General features: G+C 27.1%; 1 protein-coding gene across 5 annotated transcripts; it reads left to right on the forward strand.

Moving 5' to 3' along the window:
• Window positions 1–968: 968 nt before the first annotated feature.
• LOC111621823 (tumor protein D54-like) lies at window positions 969–21,250 on the forward strand. 5 transcript variants are annotated; one of them, XM_023364082.1, is made up of 8 exons: window positions 969–1,116; window positions 10,808–10,938; window positions 17,890–18,038; window positions 19,323–19,382; window positions 19,953–19,979; window positions 20,094–20,195; window positions 20,272–20,332; window positions 20,422–21,250. In XM_023364082.1, exons 1-8 carry the CDS (start codon window positions 1,071–1,073, stop codon window positions 20,554–20,556), a joined length of 711 nt encoding a protein of 236 aa, XP_023219850.1. In that variant the 5' UTR covers window positions 969–1,070; the 3' UTR covers window positions 20,557–21,250. The 5 variants fall into 5 exon arrangements, with proteins under 5 accessions (XP_023219850.1, XP_023219847.1, XP_023219848.1 ...); XM_023364079.1 differs by lacking the exon at window positions 969–1,116 and adding an exon at window positions 6,268–6,664; XM_023364080.1 differs by lacking the exons at window positions 969–1,116; window positions 19,953–19,979 and adding an exon at window positions 6,285–6,664.
• The last annotated feature ends 634 nt before the right edge of the window (window positions 21,251–21,884 follow it).

Genomic DNA, 21,884 nt, shown 5'->3' on the forward strand with positions numbered 1-21,884 from the left:
CGTGGGCACTGCGGGGTAATTGGCAACGAAACTGCAAATCGACTAGCTAAAACCGCAGCCGATCCCATCGGATACCCTTCTCTTGCATCAAAAAATGGAATTAGCAGATTGTACTGAGACAATGGCAATAAGAGTGGGATGCTGGTAATACAGGTAGGATGACTTAGTAGGGGGCGGCAAGGGTAAGATATCAGCCAACGACTGGATTGGAAGCACCTTAAGCACGACGAAATACTTTTTATGAGAAAGTAGAGATTAAAAAATAGTTCGAAGTTACAAATCAATATTATAATAAAATCTCTAAATATAGTAATTTTAACTTTCCAGCGATTTTAAATGTTCGATATACAATTAGAAAAATCAGTTTCTACAAATTATACAATTGTGTCCATTGCCATAACACAAAACATTTGTGAAAACAGAAAACGCGCTAACAAATAAACTTGAATTATTCTGTTTAATTAAAGTTTAGATTATAACGGTGCAAATTTCATATAGGATACGATGTGTATATAAACTGTAAACTATTACTAATGTAATGTATTTATTAATTTCCATTTCGCTTTAACAATTCGATTGGATTTGGGCTTAAGCCAGCGAAAATAATTTGAAAAAATTATGAATTTTGAATTCGAAATAATTTTTTTATTTCGAAAATACATCCGACAGATGGTGATCGAAAGAATATTTAAATAGATTTTAGAATTTTTATAAAGTGAAGAACAGAATCCACGAGTTATTTCTAACTCGAAATGAAAAACGCTGATAAGAACATTCATATTAACGGGAAAAAATAGAAGGAAAAAAGATTTCAATAAAAGCAAAGCTGTTTAAATTAAATATATGTTTCAACCTTTATATAATACGCTAACATAAGTTAATAAATAATAAAAAAATAACAACAGTAAATAAAATGAAAAATATATATATTTTTATTTTCCGCGATAAATTCACGCCACCAACTGAATTCGGAGAGCGCCACCAAACGTTTATTTTAAAAGAGACTAACAGGGAATATTATTGGGAAAAGTTGAAGTTACGGAATAATTTTGACTTAAACTTTACGTAAGATGGCTCGTACACCCGAAGGCAATTTCACCGACTTTTCTATACAAGGTATCTCCTACCTCTTATAATATTTTATCTTCCATTATATAATTGGATACATTTCTTTTTACGTCTTAAAAGTATCGTGACGTGTCCACCGTTTTTCCTCCATTTCTCTATATCTGAAGTGGGTGTTTTTTCTGTAGAAAATAAACAATATGAAAACATCTCGTTGAATTACATCCGAAATTCACAAGACGACTCGCACGTGTTACTGTCTGTTAAATTTACATAATTTATATAACAATTTTGTTGTTCGAATGACAAGTCTTGTGGTGTAGAAGATAAGCAAGTGCCTTACATACATGGGCATATGCTCACTTTGACTATTTACAATCATTAACGTTATATAAAGTAATGATTAATGAGTCGTGCTAAAAATATCCCAATTGTTTATATTTTAAAGCAATAAATATAAATTGCTGATTCTTTCTAATAGTTTTATTTGAAATGTAGATATCATGTGTTTTCTCAGTAATATCTACCAGAATATAACAGTTGGATAAGTGAGTCATGTAGTATGTTTGATTACATATGTTAGTATAGTAAATATTTCTTACAGATATACTTGTATTTTTTTTGTAATATGAAATATTCGTGAATTCGATTTAAATAAATGATTCTTTCGTGGTCAAACTTAATTTATTGTATAAGCAATTGAATTTGTCTTCTACATTGAATGATTATTTACAATGATAAATATATAAAAATGTAAATGTATGATTTAATCATTCAAAGATTAATAAATAATGAATAAATTTTCAATTTCTTGAATTAATAGGCTTAGTCTGCTTCATTGGAACTCATTAATTTACATTACATTTCTTGATTAGCTTTGAAAACCGAGTAATTGTTGGGAGATGTAAAAGTAAAGTGGCGTGATGGCCGGGCCAATTATTCGAGTTCGTGTGTCTGGACGCTGAGATGACTTTGTTGTCCGGCATGCCCGGTTTTGCCATTCTTATGATGGGCTTGATTGCTTGAAAGTATTTGAGAAACATAATGTATAAAGTTTGACTTATTGGAATTTCTTCAAGTTTGTTAAAACTTTGCTTAAGCTACTGGTATCAATGTTGTTAAAATGTCACACTAATGTCCATTTTTAATAGTTGAGAAGTTTAACATATGTAATCAAATGTGACTAATATATAGGCTCCAAAATAAAATTTTCTCATAATTAGATATATTTATTGTTTAAGGGAATACAACAACTGGTTATTAAATTATTACAATCGTCAACTGTTTAAAAAAATTAAAAATTATATATATATATGGTATATATAGATTGAATTTATACCTTTTTTGTCATGTTTATATTTGTGTTGTGTAATACATGAACTAGGTAATTGTAGTAGGATAAATAAAATAATTATAGGAAGTTTCTGTATGATGATCTGCCATTTTTTAAAAAATAAAGTTTGATAATGTAACTGTAAATTTTAATAATCAAATTTTTTGAAAAATTATGCCTATAATAATTAGTACCTTATTGAAATGATATGTGAAACTGATTTATCTTAATATTTCATATAAGAATAATTAATTGAAAANGTGATGTTTGGTTTTACGTACCATTTCATTATAAATTTACCATTTTTTTACAGAATTTTTCTTTAAGAACTTGTATCTTTTCTTTTTCATTATCTTCTAGTTATATATTTGCACTGTTTTTGTACTTTTAAAAACTGAATTCATATTTCTTTACATTAATAATAATTTGTTTTTATTGCAGGAAATGTTAATTCTTTCTTAGTAATAAGAATTCTTCTGGCTATGGCCAAAAAGTCTCTTTGAAGCAAATCAAGACATGTTAGCTTTACAGCTTGTCTATGTATGTCACTATAGGGAAAATTCTTGGTAGATTTCTCTTTCTATAATGAGATCAGTCTAAAAGTGTGTACACTATGCAAAGACTTTCTCCCACTAGATCACAGCTAGAGATATGTATTAGATCAACTGTACTGAGATTTTTATTGTTTATGCACACAAGGATATTTTTTATCATAACTCCTCTTTCTAGAAGCAAACCAAGACATTGTCTAGAATTGTATGATCAAGATGTCTAGTTACTGCAGTTATAGTATTAATTAATGAATCAAAAGAAAAAGTTCAATCTTCATCTCTCCTTGATATCCTTTTGTAATGCAAATACTAATAGAAAATAAACATTTGGGTTAGAAAAAAATATTAAGAGAATTAATTGAAGATTACAATAAGTAAATGTCATTTATATAATTTTTTTGTTGTAATTCTCATAGTTTGACATTCATTTAGCATTTTAAATTGTTTTGTTTTATCCTTCTAATCAAAGTTTTAAAACTTTAAAATAAAGCTTTTTGGCTTTTTTGTCTTTATATTCCTTACATTCAATAATTCTGGAAACAGTTCATATTGTTGAATCAATAAAATTGTTTCCTTTCTACTCACTTATAACCTTTATTTTTGCTTTCTTTACTGGAGGATATTCTGTAGTTTGGAAATATATTTGAATGAACAAATAGACCTAGACTAACCTAGACAAGCTCTGCATATTTTACATTATCCTTCTTCCATCCTACTGAGAGCTGAGATAAAGCAATGTGAGAGCAGTCTTATTAATATTTACACTATATAGAGATATCTAATTATAAACAAAATCTGGATGAAAAGTCTATTTGTGATTGACCTTTCCTCTACAGTTCATTTAAATTTTAAAACATGGCAAATGAAAATAGTATAGATGTGCACTTACATTAACTGTTCACATATACATACAATGCTATTTTATTTAGTAACAATGTCCTTTTAACAAAATAAAATTGAGTGATATACAGTATTAGTTTATGCAAGAGGAGAAACTAAAATGTTTTACTAAAAGAAAATCAATGCTTGATGCAAATCATTTTTGTGGTCTTAGACACTGTTCAGAAGAATGTCAAAGGTTTGTGTTTACACTCTTCTAATGTATCAAGAAATTGTAGAATTTTAAAATGTAGTATTTAATATTAAAAGAATAGCATTTTCTAGTATGAAAAAGTCCTGAAGGAAATGATTGATTTGAACAAAAATAAAAGTTTTATATTAAAAAAAAATTAATATCAACATGGCTGAGAGTTTAAATTATTATTATTATAAATGGCAAAATGAAAAAGAAATCAAAGTTATCAGAGATTAAACAACCTATTTAACTTATGGAAATATTTCAGAATGAATATAAACAGTATTTTCTGAAAGAATTGAGACAATTAGCATAGTAAAAATGTTTTATCCAGCAATTAGTTATAAAGAACAGACAGAATTGTTCTTGGGTTTGTTTCTTTCTAAATTTTGGAAATATGGAACCACTACTGTATTTATGTAGTTTGGAATTTTTGATTGATGATGCAGAAAAACTTTGCTATTACATTGTAAGTTTATTCTAAATCCATGACAGATTAATATATATATAATAATAATAATGCTAATTTCTGGACTTCAATATTATTTTTAGCAATTATCTCAGCTGACACCAGATTGCAGGTCATTCGTTTTCAGTCGCAAATACTGTACACACACTTTAAAAATGAACAAAAATAACTCTATTATTCTCTTGTGAAATCTAATAGAAGGGACGCCCGTGAAATTGATTATTCTGCCTTTGATAATCTCCAGGCAAGACTGACTAATTCAGAATATATGACCTTTTTGTATCTGGATAGTGCTTGGTTTTTTATTTTAAAATTATGAATCAACTGTTGAAACGTGTTTATATAAATTTAGAAATATTAAATTTTATATGGTTATTTATGACTCTTAATGAATTTATTTTTTANAGTATTTTTTTGTTTTAATATCCTTTACAATTAATTAAATATATTTCAAAACTGGATGAGATACATTAAAAGCACCAACTAACACCTGTAATCCAGTTAATATGAAAACATTTGTTCTTATAGGTTCAATTGCAGAAGGTTAAGGACAGTTGAAAACGTTAGTTCTTATAATAAATTGGTTCATATTAACTGGATTACAGATGTTAGTAGATACCTTTAATTCTTTACAATGTTTAATTTACTGAAATTTAAAGATAATTTTAGACTATATTAAATTTATAAAAATTTCTAAGAAACTTCTTTTATTAATGGGAGAATTGTTTGCCATGATCTTGAGAATTCTAGAAGCAAAATAACAGAATTTCTAATGGTAAAGAAGTTTCTAAGAAACTTCTGTACCATTAGAAATTAGCTACAATTATTGATTTTATTTAAGCCTATATCATATACATTGTTACTATTTATAATAGTTAAAATTATCTAGTTCAAAATTGTTTTCAAAATTTCTATATCAAAATAAGATAAGTTTTCATCTTTATACTGTGTGTATAAATATGGAAGATCAAACTATTATTATTAATCAAATAAGATAAATTCAAGTTTAATCATTAAGTTAAATACTTCATAATTTTTGTAAAATATTTTAGTTTATTTTAAATTTCTGTATCAAAATTTAATGTTTTCTTACATACATATATTAATGCTTTTCTTTTATACATTTATTATGTTTTGACAAATTTTTAATCAATTTTTTTAATCATGTTTCAAAAATTACTTCAAATATAAACAAATTTTTACACTGATTTTGTACAAGTCAAATAGCCTACTAGTCCATCTCCTATCTGGATCTGCAAATGTCATAAACAATTTACACAGTAATCATCTTAATCTAACCGAACCAACAACATAGCGAGAAAACTTGGGCAATGACGCTGAGCGAAATAGAATGGAATTGTGAATGTGTGATNCTAACATTTAATTTTTATATAAGATAACACTTCAGAAAAAAATTTACTTGATATTTGCTTTCGGAAAATATTTTAAAACTGACTTTTTGTAATTATTAATAAAGTATATTTCCGGTATTAAAGCTGTTAAATGTCAACAAGAAGTAAGTGTTAACATTACCGATCTGACCGGATAATTTATTTGCTTTTTTTTCTCGCCACGTCCTAAATTGTCAAAAATGATAAGTTGCGATTACTAATGGATGAAATGTGACGACTGTGGTTAAAAATTTATAATTACTACTACTATTCGTTTTGTAAAACGGAAATCGATTAAAACAATTTTAAAAAAGCTTTATTATTATTAATTTGCGTTTTATAATGTATTTGCGAAATTTGAAAACCGTTCTTCTAATTTTTGTTCGCTGTCAGAGGAAAAAAATCGTATCCTATATTACGTCTAGTTCTTTTTTATATCAATATAATCTTAAGTGCGATATCAATCGAGTGATAACTTACGAATTTCAACTGACGTCACAGCTGCTTTTAAAACGGATTTATTTGAATCAATTTTTACTTTTGTTCGGTAAAGGTGTTATAATACTCTAGTGGAATTTTCACGCATGCTTTTAGATAGTCTGCAGTGGTGCAGTCGATCGTTTTATTGATTCTTTAAAGTGGACTGTAACATTAACATCAAGATGTTGGATCACGCGGAAGATATGTCACCCAGAGAAATGACTAAAACGTTTAAATTGGATTTAACTGATAATTATCATCGGTATTTAAGAATAGCAGCTGATGAAAACGACGATAAATGTAAGTTATTTCGAATTAACGTGAATAACCTGTAATCGAAAACCAGACTGGTAACGTCAGTTGGAGTTTTGTTGAACGATTACGTCACGCGATTTCGTTTTATTCTGCCATGTATTTTTAATAATAAAATGTCGTGACTTTATACAGTTTACAGATTTAAATACTTAAACTCTCTGTGCTACACTTTCTCCCGTTTACTTGTTACGTTTTTAGTGAATTATTTTCTATAAATAATAATGTGTACCGTGCAATATTGTAATTGGCGCATAATTATCGATTAGAACGTAATTTTATTTCCATTTTTAAAAATTTATTTACAGGAAAAGTTTTTTAAATGAAATTAATGACAGGCGTTTATTTCCTTTTTAATCATAAATTTAAATTTTTATTAATTTTAAATTTATCTCTTTTATCATTTATGGAATGTTCGGATAAAAATGAGTAAAAGATGTGAGAGATGGCTTAATTTTTCGGAATTTTTAGTTATTTCAACAGGAAATACCATTTGCGATAGACAATTTTTAATTTAACAACAAAATTTGCATACTGTTGGAAGTCTTCTGTTAAATTACTACAGCCAGTGACAGCCTTAACAAAATTTGAGTTTTAAAACAAATCTGGAAATGTAGTTGACTTCATTCAAACGAATAATTAACATTTTATACTGTCACATTCAGATACATGTTTTTGGAATGTGTAGAAGAAACTATTCTGTCTTCATATTTGATTGATTGTGTTAAATAATAAAACTGAATAATTGAAATTTAGAATTTATGTAAATTCAGATGATACAATTTCTGATAAGTAAGATTTTAAATGATTTCTTTTGTATTGGGCTTAAAATAGTCTAATTATTAAAAATACATTACAAAATTGATAATGTACTGAATACTGCCAAACGATCATCAGATCAATCAGGATACATTAATGTTACTATTAATAATTAAATGTCAAGTAATTGGTTGCCTAATGCTTACCTCTAGGCCAATCTGTTGATAAATTTAATAGTTATAATTAACTATTATCAAGAGAAGTTTCCTAATGCTTACCTCTAGGCCAAATTACTTGACATTTAATTATTAATAGTAGCATTAATGTAGCCTGATTTAATCTTACAAATATAAAACATTTAATCCAATTTTTTGCACTGAATACTAGACACCCTGTCCTGGCTTGTTTAACAGTATGTGGAATTATGGAAAATGTGCCAAAAATACTGATAGACTTCAAGGAAATTTCATGTATGCAAGGACTGGTTTTAACAAGTTTGTTAACTCATGCTTATGGAAGAAATTTATTATGAATTAGTTGAAAGTTGATTTTGATTATTTAATGATTTTTAAAAATATTTTAATTCAAAACCTTATATAATATTTTATTTTGACATGAGCAAAGAATGACTTTAGGAGTGAATAATATGAATAGAATTGAGAAAATAAGCTGCTTTTTTTTTAATCAGTTTTTTAATGATTTCACAATTTCTATCATATATACGAGGAATGTCCGGAAAGTAAGTACCGTTTCGTTTTACCACCACTGCAGTGGTAGTATCGCAGTTCAGCACCTGCATACATGTCTCTGGTTGATTGTCAGTCCAGTGACTCCATTAGAGCCAGATTGTGTTGTTTTTCCATGTGTTAGTGAGCATTCAAAATGTTTAAGACAATTGCCGAACCCGCCAACTGTGAAGTGCGTTCTGTAATACGGTTTTTGAACGCAAAGAATGTTAAGCCAGTTGAAATTCATTGTCATCTTGTAGAGATTTATGGTGAAAATGTAATGAGTGATGGAATAGTGAGAAAGTGGGTTTGACAGTTCAATGCTGGACGCACCAATGTTCATGACGAAGCACGGAGTGGCCGGCCTTCTGTTGTCAATGATGGTTTGGTTGCAAAAGTGAATGAGAAAATTCTTGAAAACAGACGGTTCACAATAAGATTGCTTTGTGATGAGTTTCCACAAATTTCAAAAACTGTTTTGCATGAGATTGTCACAAATCAATGTCAGCAGTGGCTGTCTTCACTAGCGGCATCTTTCTTTGAAGAGGGTATAGACAAGTTTGTTTCCCGATATGACAAATTATGACAAATGTCTGAACAATAATGGTAACTATGTAGAAAAATAGTTTCCAACATGCTGTTTCATGTAAAAATAAATTTTGTTTTGAAAAAAAGATTTTTTTGTGAGAGTTTTCCCAAAACAGTACTTACTTTTCGGACATGCCTTGTAATTTCACAAAGTTTTAATGTTTCCTCAATTAAGTATTTTTCAAGTTTTGTAATTAAGATTAAAAAACTCCAAAAAAATCTTGAGAACCAAAACTAATGGACTAGTGTAGAAACAATTTGAAAGATAACAAATACAATATATTAGAATAGTTTCCAACATGCTGTTTCATGTAAAAATAAATTTTGTTTTGAAAAAAAGATTTTTTTGTGAGAGTTTTCCCAAAACAGTACTTACTTTTCGGACATGCCTTGTAATTTCACAAAGTTTTAATGTTTCCTCAATTAAGTATTTTTCAAGTTTTGTAATTAAGATTAAAAAACTCCAAAAAAATTATAAAAATTTATAGTAAATGTGATTGATTTTAAAATATTTTGATAATAAATGTTAGACAAAATTTTAAACTCTTACTAAAAAAAAATTTGATATGGCTTGTTATTTGATTGGTCTTTCCTTAAAAGATGTGTTTTGACAATACAGTTTTATATCAGGATGAGATTTATATAGTTGGGAAGAATGTATTTTCATATACTGTAAATCTTTTTCATCTAATATGGAAATATATAATCACATTTTTCTGAAAATGAGTACTGTTTTTCCCTTCTAATTCTTCTCCTATAATATATTTTGACTTAATAGATAAATACATTCTAAGATATTTGGATTTAAACATACAGAAAATAAGCATTAAAAGACTTAGACTAAAAGAATTATATTTTTATGTATTCTTTATAACTTTTTTACAATCATTAATACAGAAAATATTTATAGAATTTATTTTTTACATTAATTGCTAATACAAAGAGAAATATAAGCATGATAATCTAAGGTAAGTTTTTAATTAAATTGGCATTTGCTTTCATTAGGAAAATTTATGTAACAATTAAGTTGTATTATTCTAGAAGGAAAAAAAATCAGTATTTTGTATTAATGGTTACACTAATAGAGATCTATTGTTTGTGAAAAGTTAGGCAAGATTAGGTGGTTTTTTCTGCTTTTAAATTATAGAAAATAAAAAGAATATTAATTTGCAAAATACTTAAAATCTTACAGCAAAAAATAAATATCGAAAATGATTTATAAAAATATTTTGGAAATTATAAAACATAAAATTGTAATATTTTTTGTGTTTAGTCTCTTAATTTATTTTAAATTTAAAAACTTGGTCCTTTAAAGGACATAACTTGTAACAGATGTCAAACAAGCATTAAAGGCACTGCCTGAGAAAGATGTAGTGGCATTTCATATAAGTTTGCAGAAACACTATTGCTGTATGTACAGACAATCATACATAATACAGAAGATACAAGTTAGCTCAGATCTACTGAAAGCAATGAGGTTTCTTCAACCAAAAAGAACAATAAAGGTGTGCTGATGTTTCTAGGATTGCTAAACAATTGCTGACAGATATTTCACTTGATAAAATTGTGAATTAATTGAAGCTTTTTACAGCTAGAGGAGGAAACTCACAAACAGGAGTGAGTTGATGACTACTGGAAGCAATTTCTGACATTGGTTGTCAAGTTATGTATGTTTTTCACATAAGAGCATGCAAGATTCAGCATTAAATAGTTAAAATTATTGTGTTGTCTACATGTATAAATTATCTAGATTCATGCTTCTTCAGAATAGAACAAAAAATTTTTTAAATATTAGTTATCCTATATGATTTAAATTGATTTTTGTAATTTATTAATTTAATTCTATGAAAAAATTGTTTTTTAAGCTACGAAAAGGCTACACCAAAAAAATTCTACTGAAAATAAATTTTTTTTCAACTTTAATACTTAATTTATCTTCAGGAAAACTTTTTGTGAAAATATTTTAATTTTCATAGGCATTGAATTTTTCATATGAAATGAAATTAATTTTGATTTTTATTCTATAATTAATATATTTTAAATGTTTTATTCTTAGACTCTTTTAATGAGCCTCCAGAAGTCAAAGGATATGATGCAACTCCTGATAGTGGTGTTCATGATTTATCATCTATGTACCCAGAGCAGAGAGCTAAATTAGAGGAAGAATTAAAAAATGAATTGGCCAAAGTAAGTATCACATTAGCTTAATGTTTTAAAAGATTTTATTAATAAATTAGAGAAGCATTGATAACAGCTTCATTGATATTCTTCAGCTGATAGTTAATTAATCAATCATTAACTGATATGATTTCAAAAACGTATATTAATTAACAAATATTTTCTAATGCATAATTCTGTTCATTTGAATAATACAGAAAAACAAACTGTACAGAATTAAACAAAAATGTCTTGTTAATTAGGAACTTTATAAACTTCATTAATAAATATTGTATACAGAAAGACAAAATGTCACATTCAGTAACTTTAAAATTTAGTGTCATAAATTATGTGACATTAAATTTAAATATTTTAACTCTGTTTTGAGTGTTTAATTACTAGTTTATGAACTTTATTTCTAAATTCATAGTTATCTGTCAAGTTTTACTATAACAACTTACTGAATGTAAATAACATTATCTTTTATTAAGTTTCAAATTTCTTGAAAAATTATGAGCTTTATTATATTTAAATAATATATAAGGATGATGAATTATTAAAATTTATTTTTCACACACCAATTTTTAATTTAGCTGAGGAGAGTTTTATAATCAAAATTAAACAGTTATTATTTTTAATAGCTTTTTAAACATTTTTGAATGCTATAGATGATATGAATTCAGTGAATAAGAATTTTTTATTTTAACAAATTATTATAAATATACTATTGAAGTTCAGATTGTTTTGTTGTGGACATTATATTTAAAATTACCAAAATTTCAAAAGAAAGTTTATTGCAATTTTTTCTTGCTATAATTTTTACTTAAATTTTTAAACAGAAAGGATCTTTCAGTATCCTTTCTGTTAGTTAGACAAAATTGCTCTCTCAGATTTGTCAGAAGTGCCCAGAATTCGATAAACACTGAGAATTTCAAACTCCTGAATTAAGGTCTACTTGTATAATTTTTATGGGTTATATATATATATAAAGAGGTAGTTAGTGATTATAAAAATGGAAGAAATGGAAGTTTTGTTGTTGAGAATTCAAAATCGTCACATCTTCTAAAATGGTTTACACAAGGAAAAGAAAATTTCTGGAATCAACTCCTGGTGAGTTGGTAGATATAGTAAGGAAGCTAATTGGCATAAAGGATAGGAAACAAGTTTTTCTAATTTTTCTCATGACACACTTATTTTGAAACATTTCATTCGAACTCATACTCAGAAGAAAGAATAATTAGTAAAATCATCACTAAATACCATTGGTTGCTGAGACACATTTGATATACACTAATTTTCAGCCTAATGCATAAGCTATCTTCAGGTGACTGATTCATGGAGCATCAGTTGCAAACTGTTTCAAACAATATTCACCTGACAATGGCTTATTCGTTAGTCTGAAAATGTTAGTGTATGTCAAATGTCTCTCTCAACCAATGGTGTTTAGTGATGATTTTAGTAAATTCCATGTCCATTCTTCTGTTTCATGTTAACTAATGTAATATGATTTTTAGTGTTTAACATACTTGTTTATACAAACATGATAATAGATAATATTTAATGCAATTAAAAGCATAATTTTTAATTAAATAGATTATAAAATAGATTTATTTACTATTGAACACAAGACTGTGTTATTATTAAAACACTTGGCGTTTATCCACTTTTATTATAATTTAAAAAACTGCCAATTTTGGAACCATTTCATTTCAAGTTAAAACTAAATTTATAATTATAACAAATTAACATCCAGAAATTTTGTTTATGTGTATTATGATGAAATAGCTATTTTTATAATAAATCTTGGCAGTTAATGTATCAAAATACAATAGAAATTCAATTTAATATTCTTCAATTTAACATATTTTCAGATTTAACAAATTTTTTTTACCAGTCCCTCCTCCCTCCAAATCTTAATAGATAACAATGTTATCTATTAAGATTTGGAGATTTGAAGATTAAGTTGCTATATTTAGTGACTTTCAATTTTGCATATTTTCAGAATTTGATGCATTTGAAAAATTGATTCCTAGATGAATTTTCATTTCAAATGTTTTTTTTTGGAAAATGAACATACTGTATTTCATTTCAGATGGTGAAGAGTTATAAAAGTTCAATGAATTATCAAAATCATTTCATCAACTTGTGATAGTGAGAATATGCCACATTATATAGTTTTGACACCTTTGCAACTATTGCTGGACTTGGATATTGGTATAACAAGTAGAGTAAGCAATATCATGTCAGTTTTTAAAGTTCACTATAGATTCTGCAGTTAAGATACAGTATTCCTATGCAACTATAAATCTGGAAATTAAGGCAAAGTACAAAATGCAAAAGAAAGTACTTAATGTACAATACTTTACTTTTGTTTCAAACTTAAACTTCAGTGATGAAGGCATTTCAAATCCTCAAAAGGAAACAAATACAGTTGACCCCCTATAACACTGTTGATAATTCCGTTTTATAAGAATTCCATGTTGTACGAGTCACTTAGATTTTACAAATACATGAGCCATTCACAGCCTGGCACACGTATTTGTAAAATCTAAGTGACTCGTACAACATGGAATTCATATAAAATGGAATTACAGTAGAGCGTCTTTCCCCCCCTCGAAAGTCAATCATCCGAAAGAATTCCAGTTGGCAAATTTAAATTTTCACCAGTGCTGTGGCACTTCAATCTTTGGCTATGTCTTGTGCTACTCAAATATTTTACGTTTTTGATACTAAATTAACATATGAAGTATAATTTTTTATTGTTTATATTTTTCAATATATTTATTTTGTTTGTACAAAATAAAAAAATAATTTTTAGCGATACAATAGTCTTTGTTAGGCTTAACATCGACGAAAATTCAACGCGAAGCAACATTCAACGGAGAAAAATTTCAACATCAGATACATTAAACTATTTTTTCGTACATAAATCGGTTATCCAAAATATCAGTTATACGAACAACCCCAGTCCCCAATTGATTCGGAAAATCGACGCTCTACTGTATCAACAATGTTATAGGAGGGTCGACTGTATTACTTTCAAAGGACAGCTTTAACATTTTATCATTGTGTAAAACATGTGCTGATCAATTTACAATATATTGTATGAAATGAAGGTTTTCGTGGAAGCATTTACATTGGAAATATTTTTTTTTCTATACATTATCCATTCTGGATGCATTTACACATTTTTTTTTATGTATTTTTAGATTTGATGTGTAGTTTATCACTTCCTTGAGAAATGTTAAATTGAATTACTTCTGTATTCTTTAATTTTCTGATATTTTTAATATTGTGTTACAAATTTAGTAACTGTTTTGAAATTATATATACACCATATTTATTCTAATACACAGCATACTGTCTACTACTTTTTCATCTTTAAGCGATGTTTTTATTAGAATGCACCTAGTCACCCTGTATTACTTTTTTTTTTTTGGAATTAGGTGCAATTGTTATTCAAGGGTTACCCTTAAGGGTAACTATTAATGGAATAAATCCAATAACTTTTTCACTTTATTATTATTTGAACAACAGTGCCACTCTCAACACATTCATGCTTTACTTCAACATATGGTAAGAGTGACAATACTAAATAGAATGTGCAATTGTTCAGTTTACGATAAAGGCTAATTCATACGTTGTGAGAAAGGAAAGAAGAGTTTTTTTTTTATTCTTCTCTTTCCAAAAATATTCTTACTTCAAAAGAATGAGAGAGAAATGTGCTCTTTGACATTCTGCAGTTTAAAATAAAGCTTTGAAGTAATATTCTTAAACTATGTGTAATTAATTAACCCGTTACGGACAAAGACATTTTTGATATTAACGTAATTAAACATGGGAATATTATAACCTTATAACAGCTAAATTCATTTATTGGGCTATTTAAGGCTAATTACAAGGGATGATCAAAAATTAAGGTTACAAAGCCTGCAGTGAAAAGTGTACATTTTGAAATAAAATGTACACTTTTACTATCAGTTGTATAGTATAAAATGTACTATCAGTTGGCTGTATTGGTTGTATGAAATAAAATGTACACTTTCACTGCAGGCTTTGTTTTTGATCATCTCTTGTAATTTTGGCTAGAGATAACTAGCAAAGATGCTGTCTCTTGTTGAATTTAATTACAATTAATTTTTAGTTTAAAATAGTCTGGAAGAAAAGAAAATATTGTGTGATTTTATATATATGTAAAGATAATATCTGGATTTGATAAAATAATTTAACTTAAAATATTAAATTCAAATAGATCCAAATAACTATCATCTAATATAGTGTGTGAAGAAAATATCATTTAATATAATACAGTATTTTGCTTTGAGAGTATATATTAAATGATAGAACAGAATTATCTTTTATGAATTGTAATTTAAATTTGATCAATTTTATTGGTCTCCAATGTTGACACAGACACAGAAATGTGGACTACAACAGAGTAAAGTAAAACTGTTGACTTTTCTCACTAATCAAAAGAGAATGGAAGTATATCACTAGTAATGTGTGAGGTGCGGTTTTGTCTTCTCTTTTTGTTCTCACAAAGTATGAACTTTGTGAAGCCTTAAGCTTTATCTTCCTTCAAAAGACAGTGTCCTTGTGCAATATTAGGGGGGCACCTCACTGTCTTTCATCTTGCACCTATGCTATCTATTAGAATGAATATGATGACAATATTGAAAACTACCTAGCCTTTTTTTCAACACTTAATTATACATTTTACAATATGATATGAGCAATAAAAATATAGGCTGAATTAAATATGACATTATTACTTTGTACTATTTCTAAATACAGACTTTTGGATTCATTATTATGGTGGTGATTGATTGTATCTTACTTGATTAATAACATAGTACATAAGCACTGGTGCTTACGTGCTATGTTGAACTAAGATGAAATTATAGCTACAGAAAAACTGATATATACAAAAACAGCACTTAATCACAGGAAATTTTTAAATACACATATGTATATTTGATGTGTTAGTATGAATGCTTTCTATAATCTGATGTAAGTGGTGGTGTTAAGGTCTAATGTTTCCAGATTTTTATACTATTACTATATTTTATACAGAGTATTAATATATGGACTGTTTATTTTGAAAGTGGTGTAAGTCCATTTTTTCTTCTTTCGAGATATTTAAACATTTGCATTTTAGTTGATTCAAAAATATAAAGAAAGTGTACTAAGTTTGACAATGTTTCTATGACTTTAGAAATATGTAAGTTGATTGCATAAAGACTTCTATGTGAATTTATCCAAACTAATATANGTCCCCTCACCATGGACAGGAACCCACATCGAGGGGGATTCTGTTGACAAAGAAGTGCATGGCAAACCGACAGTTTTGATGTTACGTATCCAAGATGAAGAAACTGCAAGAAAAAAAAAAAAAAGTTAACAAATTTCATTCATGTAATAATCTACTTGAGACAACTGGTAAACATCTAGAAAGTAATCTACTTATGGCATGCGCAAAGCATACTGCTATCTTGTATTGTCATCTTAAATTTGTTCTGTGTGTTGTTTGTATTGTTTACCCGGCCAATGCCAAAGAATTCAACACTCACGTGTTTGCCATGTAGATACCCATATGCCAGAATGCTGGTAATCACTCTTCAAAAGGTATTGATGAGTCAATCGAGTATGCCCAATTCTCAAATGGGTAAGGATAATCTCAGATCTCCTTTCATATACTATGTTACGTATTCAATTAATAAGAATTTAGGATGTTTTACTTCCTTCTTGCCCACCTTCCATCTTGGAATTTTGCACACCACCTGGTCAGTTTACACAAGAATGCATCCCGTCAGATGATGCATTTCAGGGACTTAATATTGTGAAATAGACAATAATAAAATGGATGACTGGGAGAGACTCCGGGCAGTTCTTCCAAAAGATTTTGCCATAGAGTGTGTTCCTGATTTGACCACCGTGCCTGGAAACCAGTACTTCTGAAATCCTATAACCTCCGAAATTAACATGTCCATCAAGGTAACCATTTAATTGTGCAACTCTCTCTCTTAGGTTAGATTAATGTAGACCCTAGACTAGTGATAGGAGATATTCCATGTTTCCTTCTTATTCTCAGCATTCAGTTGTATTGTTATTCCCTTTTGTATTGTTATTCTTTGTATCCTTGTTACCGACGATTAAATTGTTAAGTATATATATATATATATATATAATATGAAGTCTTACAAGAAAGGACTACAGATATAAGTATCTTGCTTATTCTCCAAAAGCATGAGTTCTCATATATATATATATATATAATATGAAGTCTTACAAGAAAGGACTACAGATATAAGTATCTTGCTTATTCTCCAAAAGCATGAGTTCTCAGTATTTGCTAATTCTTTTCAGTGCACATGTTTGTGTTTGGACTAGCTATATCTATCATATATCATATTCAATGACAGAAATCATGTCCAGTCTGTTGTATGACTGTATGTAGTTTTTTATTAATAATTATTATTATTATGGCTTGATCATAGTATATTATGTGTGGTGTGTATTTGTAGTATGTAAGTAGTTTCTGATAAAACTTTACAAACTAATATGGTATATTCTATGGTTTCATGTATGTGGCATTTTCTTAAGTGTCATCTGTAAATGTTGTCTTTTCGGATAGTCATTCTGTAGATTGTTTTTGTTTTGTTTGACTTGATCTTTTATGGCAATCATGAACTCTTGAAATCTCTTCAAAGAGGCATTATTATAAAATTGCAGAAACATAATACATTATGAATTTGCTAAGCATTAGTTTTTTTGTGATAGTTTTTATTTAGAACTTAAAAATGCTAAATAAAATATTTAAGTTTTATTACAGAATATTTTTGTATTTAATACTAGTGATTTCAAAGTTAGTTCTAAAACTTAAAAATTTGAACATTAAGCTTATTTAAAAACCTCAGTTTTATTCTTTAAAATTGCTAATTATACCAGATAATTTTCAACCTTTATAATTTGTTTTTTTAGACAGAAGATGAAATAGTAACCTTAAGACAAGTATTATCAGATAGAGTAAGACATGCTCAAGAATTAAAACGTAAATTGGGTATAACTCCATGGAAAGAATTTAAGGATGATATGGAACAAGGCTTTCGCAATATTCAAGAATCTTCGGCGTAAGCTATTTTTAAATATAAAGTTTTTATCTTAAATTCTAACTAATGATATTCTGTATATTATCTTCTTAAAATTTAGTATTGTAAATTGAATGAAATTTTAATTTATATCATAAGATTTTGAACATTCAGCTAAATAAAATTGTTTCATTTTTAAGAAATTGTGGGTAATTTTTCAGTCATAAGAATTCAATTATACCCAAATACTCAATTGTGTATTTATCAAAGGAGTGACACAAATATTATTGTGATAAAGAAATGACAGAATAGTGAGCTATGTTAATCTATAATACTAGTTTCACTTTAAATACATACTTAGAGAAATCCAAGTCCTTGAAGAAACAGACTATTCCTATGATACACTAATTTATACAAAAATTATATTGAAATATTTAAACATTTTGCTGTTACTTCTTTGAAATGAATTGTCACATATAGAGAACTATTCTTAATTAGTATAATTTGGAATGGTTTTCTACATCAAATGGTAAGGCTGGCTTAATTAATGTACTAGAACTTGGCTAATTACATAGATATTATATAATTTAGACTAAAGGTAGATAGTTATGCTGTTGTGTAATTATTAAATTTAATATATTATGGCTTGTCAAGTCCAGTTATGTAATATTTATGTAAGTAATTAGGAAAGTTCTAGCCCAATGGTTAATCTGATCTTGTAACTCAATCATTTAACCACTTAACCATTTTGTCATAATCATTCAATATCAGAATAACTAAGAGATCTGTATGTGTGTGTATGTTCATATATATACACACACATACAGATTCTATATATACAGAATAGAAAAAAATTCTTTGGAAATTTAAAATATTTTAAAACTTATCATGTGATTTAAAATTGCTAAATTTTAGTTCTGCCAATTGCATATCTTAATATTTGTCTAGATGTGATTCTTATTCACAGGAAAGTAATTAAAATAAGCCACAAGAAATAGAGGGAAATTGTTGTTTGCTGGAAATTGATTTAGGTGTTATTTATTTGAATATTACAATTCCAGTTTGTGCTGTTTTTTGAAATAGAGGGAATTACTTTTTCCAATAACTAATGGCTATTCAAAACAAATAACTTATTTAATAATAAAATATTTTGAGTCAGAATTTGTTACATCAATAATAAGAAAAAAGTTGAATAAAATTTTTATTTTAATTATTTGTCAGTTTAAAAACATTGATTTACTCTAATTATTAAAAAATTCTTCACTAACAGTTTGAATGAAGATTTTAAATGTTTCAATCTTTGAAACAATGCCCTTTCTAAATTAGGTATAAGGAAGTTGGTACCAAGTTGACTGAGTGGAACAGTGCTGTTGTCAGCGCTCCTATGTGAGTGAAAAAAATAATAAATGCAGTTTCTTTTTCCTTTCTGCACCTTATCCATCACTTTCACCATTCCTAACAATAATAATACTAACAACAAATATTAAAATTTCAGAAGTGATTTTGGATTTTTTTTATAAACTTTAATTATGATTATTTGATTGAAAAAATTATCTCAATAATAATTGAAAACTAAAATATTAAATTTTGATAATTTTTTTTTCTTTGAATTGAACATTTTAACAAGTTTTTGAAACTTGTTTCGATAGTCACTATTTCAAAATATTACTTCAAAATTTCTGTATTGATTTTAGTAAAATATTTTCAAATTATTTAAAATATTTAAAATCTAATTCTAGATCTGAATTTTTGTGACAAATTATATCATGAATTAATATATAACATGTTCTTTTAGTTTCAAATAAACTTCATCTACTTGATTTCTTTATGAATGCAAAACTTTTAATTTTCTAAATAGATGCACTAGTGACACCCAGTATCCTTGTGAACTTTTATCCAATGTTTTTTCCCATTCTTTTCTTAATTTTTTTCTAATAATTTCTCTTGTTCCTCAAGCTTGCCAGGAATCTTCAGCTCTACAGCGTAGGTGATATTAACTAATTCTTATTTTAAAAATAATAGTATTATAAAAAACATTATATATAAGTTAAAATTTATTATTTCTTAATTATTTTCAATGTTTCAAAATATTTATAGTTATCAGAAGACTAGTTCAACATTAAAAACTGCAGGAGAGAAAACTACAACAGCTATAGGAACTATCAGTGCAAGTGTTACAAAGAAGTTAAGTGAAGTCAAGTAAGGTTTGTTTTTCTATTTTTTGTATACACTTTAGCCATCTCTATTGATAAAAATACTTTATGCAATTTATTAGAAATTCAACTGCATTCAAATCTTTTGAAGAAAAAGTTGGATCTGCATATTCTAATGTTAAGGTATTGATTTTTTTTCTTCTGACTATTTTTAATATGAATGCATCTTAACAAAATATTTGTTAATTAAAAATTTATGAATCCTTGTACAGACTAAAATGGCTGGATCTCGCAGTAATAGTGTGAATAGCTTTGAAGAAGCATTGAGTAATGCTGAGGGAAGGTCTTCAAAGGTAGCATCTCCTGCAACAACTCCAGTCATTCCAGAAGGAAAACCACTATCCTAAACTTTCCATTTTGGCAGATGTTATCCATAGAAAAAAAAAAATTGATATTTACTAGTAATCATGTTTCAAGCATGTATATATATAAAAGAAGTGGCAAAAAAATGTAAACTTGATTTTTTGCTTCATTTCTAATAAATAAATTTCCTTTTCTATTTATTAAAATTTTATTCTAATTCCTGTAAAAATCTTATCAAATTTATATTAATTTTTAAATAATTAATTTTTCATGGTATCCATTCATTAGGTCACAGAATCATAAAATGCATATAAACAATGTTTGTTGAACTTCTTTCCATGTATACACTCTGAGAGTGCAAGCAAAAAAAAAAAAAAACTTTGCAATTAGAATATTTAATCTGTTTCTAAAACTTACCTTTTGTGATCTTTGAAAAATAAATTCATATATATTTCTATTTTATGCATTTTTCTTTATTTCTGCTGCTGTTAATTAAAATTCATATTTTGAAAAATTTCTTCTTTTTCATAATTTTAATAATTCATATATTACTAATATGGTTAAGGAAGGTAGTGGCTGTATAATATATGTCAAATGTATATTTTGTTGTTTAAATTATTGGACAATTATTAGTCAAAAAATATAATTAAACAGTTGTAAAGGAATTTATCTTTGTGATTATCATCAGTACTTACCAACTTTAATGTAAAAGATAATAAACCAATTTCATTCTGAAAATACAATTGTATTATTGTAATGTATACTATATGAACATTTTTTTTATATTTAACATTCAGATACAAACCTTTAATTTGAATTTGTTTTATAAATTTGACATATATACATTTATGATTTATTTGAATATGCAACTTTGCTTATGTTAAATTTAATTTGCTGTTTGAAAATAAACTTATAAAATTTTACCAGAATTAAATCTGTAAATCTTTGGTTATATCATATCTGATGTATGACTTAAAAGAAATATGATTTGTACTGGAACAATTTGAACAACATATTAATATTTCTATCAATTTTTTTCTTTAATTCTTTTCATGTTTAAATTTTAAAAGCCTAAAGGAAAACTTTTCTATAGTGGCACTGCATCAGATAAAGAAAAATCAAATGAATTAAAAGGAAGGGAAAACAATGAAAGTCAGATAGTAAAACAGTGGAAGGAAAAAATTGTGAGAAGCCAAAATAAAATCCAAAGAATTACTTAATTTTCCCGGCAACAACTAATAGAGTGTGGCGCCATCTGTTATATTTTATTTAAAATACTTTACCTGTTTAATTATTGTATGGCAAAAAGCTTATTTTTGAGGGTAAGAACGGATTTTATAAATAAATGCTAATGAGTAAAATCTTGTCCAAC

Source organism: Centruroides sculpturatus, unplaced genomic scaffold (genome assembly GCF_000671375.1).
Source record: "Centruroides sculpturatus isolate CEXI.00-Female unplaced genomic scaffold, Cexi_2.0 scaffold169, whole genome shotgun sequence".
NCBI lineage: Eukaryota > Metazoa > Arthropoda > Arachnida > Scorpiones > Buthidae > Centruroides > Centruroides sculpturatus.

Coding starts and splice junctions, on each gene's coding strand:
- LOC111621823 (XM_023364079.1), top strand. CDS start 6,547: ATGTTGGATCACGCGGAAGATATGTCACCCAGAGAAATGACTAAAACG. Junction 10,939..17,889: donor TAAAAAATGAATTGGCCAAA/GTAAGTATCACA, acceptor TTGTTTTTTTAG/ACAGAAGATGAAATAGTAAC. Junction 20,196..20,271: donor AAGAAGTTAAGTGAAGTCAA/GTAAGGTTTGTT, acceptor GCAATTTATTAG/AAATTCAACTGCATTCAAAT.